General features: G+C 31.1%; 3 protein-coding genes across 3 annotated transcripts; all 3 read right to left on the bottom strand.

Moving 5' to 3' along the window:
* Nucleotides 1-352: 352 nt before the first annotated feature.
* LOAG_09414 (hypothetical protein) lies at nt 353-601 on the bottom strand (the record flags this gene model as incomplete). Its single annotated transcript, XM_003144941.1, has 1 exon — nt 353-601. One exon carries the CDS (start codon nt 599-601, stop codon nt 353-355), a length of 249 nt encoding a protein of 82 aa, XP_003144989.1.
* Nucleotides 602-2439: 1838 nt separating this feature from the next.
* On the bottom strand, nt 2440-3111 carry LOAG_09413 (hypothetical protein; the record flags this gene model as incomplete). Its single annotated transcript, XM_003144940.2, has 2 exons — nt 2679-3111; nt 2440-2564 (listed from the first exon to the last, which is right to left on the bottom strand). Exons 1-2 carry the CDS (start codon nt 3088-3090, stop codon nt 2440-2442), a joined length of 537 nt encoding a protein of 178 aa, XP_003144988.1. The 5' UTR covers nt 3091-3111.
* A 2969-nt stretch (nt 3112-6080) lies between these two features.
* On the bottom strand, nt 6081-6699 carry LOAG_09412 (hypothetical protein; the record flags this gene model as incomplete). Its single annotated transcript, XM_003144939.1, has 2 exons — nt 6081-6159; nt 6515-6699. Coding segments are annotated over 2 exons (264 nt in total), but the record flags the coding sequence as incomplete, so codon positions are not given.
* Nucleotides 6700-10469: the final 3770 nt, after the last annotated feature.

The raw sequence follows: 10469 nt of genomic DNA, 5'->3' as shown, positions 1-10469 counted from the left end.
AAAATATAATAATTTTTCATCTTAACTTTCTTTTGTTTAAGCATTCATTCTCGTCATCGTCATGGCTAGGGTTTAGAACGAAAATTTATAAAAGACTATACCTACTGTTGCTGCAAGCGTGCCGATGGTAAGAAGACCAATGCGGAATAAACAAGTTCGGGTGCAAAATGCACAGTGGAAGGTCTTCTTAGGCGGTATTGATAAAGTACGGTTTTTTCTGCATTGTTACTCGTCCTTTAGACTAATTCTGCGTGTGTTCTCGAAGGAAGCAGCAACATTATGAGTGATGTGTCTCCATGTCCCCCGATTCGAGGCCAGAGTCGGCCATTAATGGTAGCTAATATGGCCAAAATTAAGGTATTGTTTCAGGGCCTCCTTGTATCTCCTCTTTGGGGCTCTTCTTTTGCGGATAGAATCTTAGGAAGGCGATGATCCTCCATTCTGGAGACATGTCCACCCCAATGGCCTCAATACTGGTGATTCTCACTTGTGCGTGAGCAGTAACATTGGATATGTAGTCCAATGGATGTTTAACATTGTACGGAAGCAGAGCTGATGGAAGTGTTCGAGGAGTCAAAGATAGCAACGGTAGATGATCCATGATTAAGAACCATATCATGGAAGAGACAGTAACAATAGCTTTATATACACTGGTCTCTTCAGGTGTTTATTGCACCAGACTCTTTTATGGAATTTTCCGAAAACACTGTTTACCTTTGCAACCTGTTGACAATCTCTTTATCGATCTTGACACTGGAAGGAATGACGCTGTCTAAATGGCTGAACTGCTGGACTGACTTAAGCTCTGATTCGCTTATGGTGTTGTGAGGAGGAAAATTATCGTCCTATGCTGCAGGCTGGTGGAGAACTTCTATCTTCTTCAAGTTTATTTCTAGCTCAAAAAGCTCTACGGTCTCTGCAAAACAGGATGTTAGGGGCTGTAAAGTTGCTTCTATATGGGGGATGAGGATGGGGTAGTTGGCAAAAAGTCGCTCTCGGACATGGTAATTTAGAATCTTAGTGTGGGCCTCCGTCGCCTAGGTTTTAGGTTTAATAGGCTTCCGTCGATACGATATCTGATGTAAATACCACTGTCTTCATCTAGGTCTGCCGTGACCCTATGGAGCATCACGTTGAAGTAGATTGTGAAGAGAGTTGTGAAAGAACGCAACCCTGTCTCATCCATTGATTATTGGAAATGGTTCGGAGAGTGCATCGCCATATCTGACTTGGTTGCGTTGATTTTCATGTAATAGCATGATCATTTTCAGGAACTTGGAGAATATCCTAATCGTTCCAAGATCTACCATAAATCCTTTCTGCTCAAGGTGTCAAAGGCTTTGGTGAGGTCTACGCAGATTATATGGAAGCCTTTTGTTCTGTTCTCTTCATTTCTCTTGCACTTATTGGAGAAGAAATATCACATCTGTGATACTCCTAATGGTTCTGAAGCCACATTTGCTTTCAGATAGAACTTTTTCTAATACAGCGGGTACTAATGTGTTCAAAAGGATTTCGCCAACAATAGAGAGCAGGATAATACCTCGGCAATTTGAGCAGCCTTATTTTACTCTTCTTGTATAAGGTAGTAAAAATTGCATCACGAAGTCCTGGTGGAAGTTCGCCTTTTTTCCCAACATTTCAGAACGAGCTCGTGAAACTTAGAGTAGAGTACTTGACCTCCGTGTTTCCAGACCTCAAGTGAGATACCATCAATCCCAGCTGCCTTGCCATTTTTCACCTGCTGTAGGGCCTTGATCGTTTCTGCCATAGTGGAGGTTATATTCACTTAGCTTTTCAGCGGTTGTTATGCAATGTGCCGAATAACTGAGCCTTGACTGCATGGGTGACACTGAAGAGAGTCTAGAAATATTTGGACCATCGATTTGGGATGTAGGTTTTGTCAGTGAAAAGCGTTTGGTTATCTGCGCTGAATAGGAACTTTGACCGTGGTGTTTGGGTCTATACGTAGCTTTCAGAGTCTCGTGGAATCCTCTATAGTCACCGGAATCCGCGGCAATTGAATGTTTTCTTCTGGGTTGGTCCGCTATTTGTTTTGCATGAGCGAGGTGTGCTTGGTAAGTAGATATTTTCTTTTATCAACAGATGCTGGATCTCTTCATTGTTTTCATCGAATCAGTCTTTATTCCTGTTGCAGGGGAATCCTAAGGATTCCACGGAAAATTACAGAATGCTGGTTTTAATATGTTGCTAAAGAGTTTCAGAAGAAGGATCTGTGGGAGGATCTTGAAGTCCGGTTGAAGATTTATCTGGAAGTTATCTTTCACTATAGGTATTTGGAGATTGTTAACTATAAACCTCTTTCTTGGAATTGCAATCATCTTAGGTTTGGGCTTATAGCGGAAGTTAAATTTGCATCGCACAAGACAGTAGTCTGTTTAACATTCCGCATTAGGCACAACTCGGATATGACGGAATTCATGAACGTTTCTCTAGGGCATTAAGACATAGTCGATGAGGTACCAGTACTTGAATCAAGGATGCATCCGGGTTATCTTTAAGCTGTATCGCTGCTGCACGATATGTGATGGTGGATTGTTGTTCTGCACAAAATTCTAGCGGGAGCTATCCATTGTTGTTGCAGTTTCCAATACTATGCTTGTCCATTACTCCTTTCTAGGTTTCGGAATTCTTCCCAACTCTAGCGTTGAAGTCACCAAAGATTATAACCTTATCATTTGGAGAAACCTTTTGGATAAGACGCGTAGATCGGTATAGAATGTTTTTTTCCATGCGGTCAGCTTGCATACCTGAAATATATAAAGAAAAGGACTTGTTGCTTGTTGTGTAGTGGGAGGTGTAAGGACATAATACGATTGGAATGACCTGTCGGCAGAGTTTGAAGACGATGGAGTTTTTAACCATGAAGCCAACTCCTGGAAGGTGACTTTCGGTTTTGGGTTTTCCTGACCAGTAAAGTATGTAGCCAGCACCATGTTCATTGAAGCTACCGTCCTCATCGAGAAGAACTTCACTGACAGCAGCAATATCGATATTGAGTCGTAATAGTTCGTGAGCAATTAGAGCAGAGCGACGTTCAGGATGTCCACCAATCGCATTATCAAGCATGGTTCTGATGTTCTACCACGCGAATGTCAATTCGTGCACACCCTTGGAGGCAAGTATATGTGTCGCGAATAAACGCGAAGTTACGCGATAAAGGAAAATATAAAGAATCATAAACGAATGTGTAGTGATTTACTAATTTGCACGTACCATGTTGGATCGTGACAAAGATTAAAAACCATCCAGGTTTTTCTCTACGTTGTTTAGCAAGGTACCTTGCTAAACAAAGGTACCCATAGAGCTGTACACTAATGTGCGTTCACAAAGTGCTTTATCATTGACTGGTAACAACAAGTGCTTTATCTGCATGAGCTAATATAGGCATTAATTCTTGTAATCATAAATAAAAATATAAAATTCTTGTAATCTTGTAATAAATCTATGAAAGATGTATAGATGAACCCTGGAGTTAGTAGGAGGACATTCTTCCTTTTGTTTTCCAGATTGATGTCTTCGAAATTATCTTGTAACTACATTTATGAAATTAACTTTATGCGTTAATTCGTTTTCTTTTTTAAACTCTCAATGATTATGTGACGTGAATGTTTTTTCCTTTTTCTTTTCCTTTATCTAATTGATCTAATTACCAAAATTTGAGGTGAAAGTAAAGGGAAATTTTGTCACGCTGTGTTACGTTGCACAACACTACAAGAATACAAGAAATTTCCCATTATAGTATACCCTTGTCTTTTTGTCCTTGTTCAAGCGTATCAGAAAATGCCGGTTGGCCGCGATTAGCCAGCCGGATGAAGATGGAAATGAACTTTGCTTAGGTCACCTTTTTTTAAGCTTTTCTCCGTGTGGAGCAAGCAGTGCTTTCCTTATTCGGGATGTTGCCGAGCAAGACTGTCTTCTTCGGGGTCAATTTCGAGCGACCAATGTCCTAAACAGCCTGCATGCACGGTTGGGTCTGCGGCTTCTAGTGCTTCCCACAATAAGGGGTTGTCAGCAGTAATGTATTACAGTACATTAGCATTAATTATGCCAGCAGAGCCCGGAACTTCAGTTCTTTGGCGACAAGATTAAATATTAGAACAGTCTTTTTATCCTTTATTTCTTACTTATACATCATCATTATTATCATTACTGTCATCCATATTCAGCCATTTAGTGGCATATTCTCTCAGTGATATAATAACCACAAATCGGATACAGTCATATAGCAATATCCCCAGGGACTCTCAGAATGTTAATCATTAATTAAACTGATGATTGCTTTAAAATTTTTGGTTTTCTCAACTTGGATTAATTTATTATGATATATGCTTGACCGTATTTATCATGTAAAGAAAACCGTTTTTAGGATTACGGGGATACGATCTATAAGACTATCTGTGTTTTATAGTGACGATTGGGTTAGTTTAAATTTAAAAATCTCGAGCTCAAACTAACAAGGGTTTCACAAATCTAAGAGATAGCATTCTAGACTTTCCGGAAATTTAATCTACTTCAGCTTGCCAAATGTGATTAAGTCAAACAGAAATAGTATGCAATTTTGGTTATCCTTCTGTTTGTGTATGTCCGTAAGACAAGGATAAAATTAATCGGAAACTTAGTGATAGCATACTGGTAAGGTTGCGTACTTGAGCTGAATTACGCTTTAATTCATGCCTATGTTCATCTTATGATTGAATTTTATTCTCTAACTGATAATTTTATCAAACTGAGGATGAAATGTTTCAGTTCGAGAATCTTTCATCTCACTACAATTGAATTCATCATCTGAACCTTTGTTTTTTTTTCCAATTCGCGAAATTCTATTATGAAAAAATTTGTGCACACTGCCTTTGGGTACAGTATCTTCGCAAATTTTGAAGCTAAATCAATCCATGTTTCACCGTGCATCACTTTTGATCAACAGAATTATATTGGCTCAGTGACCGGAATGGAACGAATGATGCTAAAACAAAATTAAAAAAAAAAAAAAAAAAACAACAAAAAACAAAGAATTATCTGGAAGAATTTATGCCAAGGAGAAGAAAAGAAAATGAATGTCATAAATGATAAGTTTAGCAAATGTTATTAAAGATAACATTGATATTTTGATGCATAATATCACCAATCAGAAAACTGAATTTGAATTTCAAAGTATAAACAGAAATTAATTTAAATTATCAAAATCTTGAAATTGTTAGAACGTTCCTTAAAATGCATATGCCGATATGTAATTCTATTAAGAAAAGATCATTCATGTAAACCATTCAGTTATTTTCTTCATTTTCTTTTTACGCCTATAAATGGAACATATATTCAAATTGAAATAAAAATTCCGGAATTTATTTAAAATGTATGGAAACGACCGATATTTTTTGTATTGAAAATTTTTAAATTTATGTAGTTTTTCCAACAAGCAAAATAAACTAAAAAATTTTACAAAACCAACCAATTTAAAAATTTTTTTCTACCGTTTGTTAAAATGAAATTGAAAAAGCCTTTCTAAGTAATAAAAATTGCTTAATTGTATATCCAATCTATTAATTTTAACTTTTTTTTCTCCATTTTTTGATCACAATGATATAAATGAAAGGATTTGTTGAAGAGATTGAGAAAAAAAAAAGAACTTTCTTGTTATTAAGTAACAATGATGGATTAGTGAAAAAAAGAAATGACGAATGGTGTAATCATATTGTAGTTTGAAATAAGTTATTAATTTAATATATATAGAAGGAATACTTTTTTCCCTTTTTTTTCTTTTTTTTTTTATTCTAGACAAACTATAAAAATGGAATATCAAGCATAAATGTATGTTAGGTGTTAGATGAAATCGAATTTCAAGAAAGACAATAAAATTGTTGGAGAAATTACATTATTCAATATATATATATATATATTAAAGGACTGGCTCTTATCAACTACAATAAAGAGACAAATGACAAATGATTAAAATACCCGATAGACCATAACAATTAGATGAAATTCGGGATTCAGATTGAGATAAATGCTATTAAAATATACGTCATCAATAATATTCCATTTGCCCATTTTATCATTTGTTAATTTTCAGCAACATTTGCTGAGGGTGAAAAGATCTGTAGACATGTACGAAATTTTTTATTGCGGAAGCAATTCTTGCTGCAAAAAGAAAAAGAATTAATTGAAAATTAATGTTAATTTCTGTAAAGTTTTGCTTTTTCTCCAACATTGATTTACAAAAGTATACATTTTTGTTAGATTTAAATTTTCCAATATGAATAAGTCATCAATGGAATTGATGATTTTCTTTCATCAAATTGCTACATTTAAGACTGGAATAATGATACGATCTGATATTGATCGATTTATCGCAAATTAATCAAACCGATAAAACAATTAAAGTGAAATTAGAAATAGCCATTTTAAAAGTAGGAAAAACTTGATAATGACCATTCAATTTTAATTAGGGAATTCATTTATCTTCTACAAAAATATCAAAGATTGAAAGACGAACCGACATTCAGCTCGTAGACTATTCTCTTCATAGGAAAACATTTCATGACAAAGTTCGCAAACTCGATCCATAACAGCATGTAATGATTGATGCCGATAAATTCCACAATTTGGATCAATTTCTTCCCAATTTTTTTCAGTTGATCGTTTTAGCAAATCCATTAATTGTAAATCGTTTGCAATATCCTAAATTTAAATTAGGTAAGGAAATTGATGAAATCGGCGGACTAACTGAAATTCATGCATTTATTTGTTGGATTAGTAAAATCGTAGTTATCAAAATTCAAATATAAACTTAATAGTAGTTATCGAAATCAAGACAACAAACTTATTGCCACATATTACTACTATATGAAAAATTTCAAAGTTTTTAAATATGCAATAATTTTTGAAATGTTGTTCAAAGTAATAAAATTATTCTAATATATTCCAAATTGTATCAATCATTCCAGTGATTTATAATATTAAACCCGGTTGTTAATTTTTAGTTGGACATATTATTTTAAATAAATTTTATCAAAAGAAGGAGAAAAAAGGATGGATACTTGGTCAAGTTTGTTTGGATGATATCTATGTTGTACAAAACTCCTTGCTGGCATAATCAGATGTAGTGAAGTAAATAATACCAACAATAGTAATATTCGTTTACTATTTTGTTGAATTTTTGAATTTACAGTACCCATTTGTTGACCAAAAATGATAAACATTTCCTGGAAAATAAGCAAAATTTTTAAGGAAGTGATTGAATTTAGGTTGATTAAATAATTCAAATGAAAGAAACATAGAATGGTCATTTCATGCAATCATTAAATGTTATCATTCTAACAAAATAATTTATGCAACAATAATTATCAAAATTAAAATTTAATTCAATCCAAGATACTTTCCTGTTATCATTTTATTAAACCAAAACAATATTATCACTAGCACAAAGTTTCTTGCAATCAGTTAAATACTTGGCTTAGTTATTTTTTCCATTTGTAAGAGAATTTTAAATAATATTCATAATTTTTCATAATACTAAAATTTTGCATTTGAAATTTAATAAGTACATAAGATGACTTCACTTTAAAGATATGATTGTAATATTTGGTAATATGGAAAAATTTTTGAGGACACCACTATTAAAAGTTTGTTTACCATCCGACAATTTTTGCTTTGCCAAGTTGAAAATAGCAATTATAAGCTGACATTCAAACTTTTATAACCAGTCACGATGTTGCACTTTCCTCAAATCATTATATCCGAATGAAAAAAAATTGTACTTCATTAATTCGATGATATTTCAATAAAGCACAGGAATTAAAGTGTGTGACGAGAGGAAGTAAGTGGGTGAAATTTTGAGTAAAGAGAGAAGGAGAGGATAAAAAGAAGGTGATAAAATTTTCAAAAATTGCTTAAAAAAAAAAAATCGAAGCGGATTAGCAACTATTATGATTGATAGGAGATATGCAATAGCATACCTCGATCATGCAACAGATGGTAAAAATTAAATTGTAAATTTTATTTAAATATATAAATTATGCTGAAATTAATCATAATTCTCTCGTTCTTATCAATAAAATTATCAGGAAGAATTTGCCTTCCTTTATTTAGTACAAAGGGATCAATGTAACAAATGCATTTCTTGCTTAATCACTTAGAAGTTTGTAAAATTGATTATCAGTGAAATTATTGTATGTGCACGTTTTGAACTAATGCATACCTTTTCGGCATGATTATTTTAAATTCTAATATAAATTGAAAAAAAATCAAAAATTAAATATTCAAATAAACCAATTTACAGAAGTTTTTTTTTCTTTTTTTTTGTTTTTTGATTAAGAAAGGAGAAAAAAAAAGATATGAAACGAAATAAACAAGGTAGCGTAGTAATAAATTTAAATTCCTATAATGATAACTTTAATAATGAAATGTTTGAATTCTGTGATTAAATTTTTAATATTTAAAAGGTGTAAAAATGCATTTTAAAAATTGTTAAACATTTGTGTTGTTATCGTAGGATAAATTTATTTTAACATATGTTTTTTTGCAATAATTCAATTCTTTAGCATAATAATGATCAAAAAACATTCATCATTGAAATATTCAACACCAATTATACTAAAAAAAAAAAAAAGAAATTGCATATGCGTGGGTTGAATAAAAATGATATGCGGTGGATAAATTAATATGAACATTATCAAATTATGTCCATAAATATCACATTATACAGTAAAATTTCACATTCGAAAATGTTACATCGTATTATTTAAGTAATATATTGAACACTTAAGATATAAGAATTAATTTTAAAATTAACTTTCCATCATATAATCCATTCACATTTTAATGCATTTCATATATTCACATTTTAACTTTAAGTAATAAAATATTAATTGCACTTAAATATTTGTTTGTGACTTAAAATTTGAAAATTTGAATGACATCAGTTAATTTGTGAAAGTAAAACAGTAAATGAATGAAAATCAATCAAAATTATGTTTAATTTAAGTTTTGAATAACCTTAATTAATAACATCCATTAACTACAGCTTAAAGTTTGATGGAAATCATTTCCTTAGAAAACGATTAAATTCAGTTTAAATAAAAGTAATAGGTTAAGATTTCATTAATACAGTTTAATTATATTAAAATAAAGTTTGCCTATCTCTTCTGAAATTTATTCATGAAAATTTCAATTAACTAAACCATTAAAAGCATTTTATTCAATTATAGTTAATAATTATCATATTTTATAAAGCATTATTCATTTTGTTGAATCAAAATATTGCAAAATGGATTTTTTCAATCTTTACAATATCTGTATAATTTAAATTAAATCATTTCTACAAACATTTAAAATCATCCATTCCTATCGTTATTTTTATAAATTCTCGTCAATTCATTTTCCTTTTAAATAATCAATCATTTGTATAAACTTAACAAAATTGTATTTTTTCCTTTTCTCTATGCGTATTAATAAGCATTTGCATATTTCTTGATGAATATTAATTGCTCTATAATTTTTTAAATTTTTGTTTAAACAAGAAATGCATGGATAATTGCTAATAGTTACTAACAATGATATTTTTATATAATTCATGATTTTCCCAATTAACAACGTAAGTAGTCAAAAAAAAAAAAAGTTAAATACATAAGCATATTTATTTAAATAATTAGTTATATATTTACAAGTTTTACTGCCCAATAAAACAACCATTTATATCTTTTCCTTCTTTGTTCAAAAAAATGATAAAATTTTGTATAATAAGAGAGCAATAAATAGTTTAAATGTGGATTTTTATTTGTTCCATTTTTTTTTTTTTTATTTAACGGAAAGATTATGAGAGAAATAAATGAATGCCAGTAAAAATAAGTAAAATTATGTTATGGTATATTTTTTTCCTTTTGTTAAGGATTAATTAATTAATTAATTAATTAATTAAATGTGAAGCATTGGTTTAGTTTACGAAAAGTTTTAGTTTGCGAGAAGTTGCTTTAGTTTACGGTAAACTAATGCAAAAATGTATTAAAAATTATGAATTGAATCTAATTTTCAAAGAAACATATTCAATTGATAAGTCAGGATGAAAATATTATTTTTATTTATATTTCATGAAAAATTTTAAATTCAAATCATTAATACATTTTATCAATTAATTGCTGAGTAACGCAAAAAAAAAAATTGCCTTTATAATTATGAATGATCGAAATACCAATTACTGTATTGTGGGGCAAACTTATAGCTTAAACATCAGTGAATTACCGGGAAACAAACTTTCGTGAAATATGACATTATGGTTAGTTAGGTTATTTGAAAAAAAATGGTGTAAAAAAAAGAGTTTTTCAAATCTTTGGAACAACTTTAATACGAAATATGATTTCAATCTCCAGTTCTAATTTGACTTTTTAAAACTGTTATCCTTTTTTAAAATGATATTTCAATTATAGTATATTTCCAAATAAATAATCAAAGTT

The sequence above is a fragment of the Loa loa genome (assembly GCF_000183805.2).
Source record: "Loa loa unplaced genomic scaffold supercont3.190, whole genome shotgun sequence".
Lineage (NCBI taxonomy): Eukaryota > Metazoa > Nematoda > Chromadorea > Rhabditida > Onchocercidae > Loa > Loa loa.
Note: the sequence above shows the minus strand (reverse complement) of the source record. Positions and strands in the feature narration are given on the sequence as shown.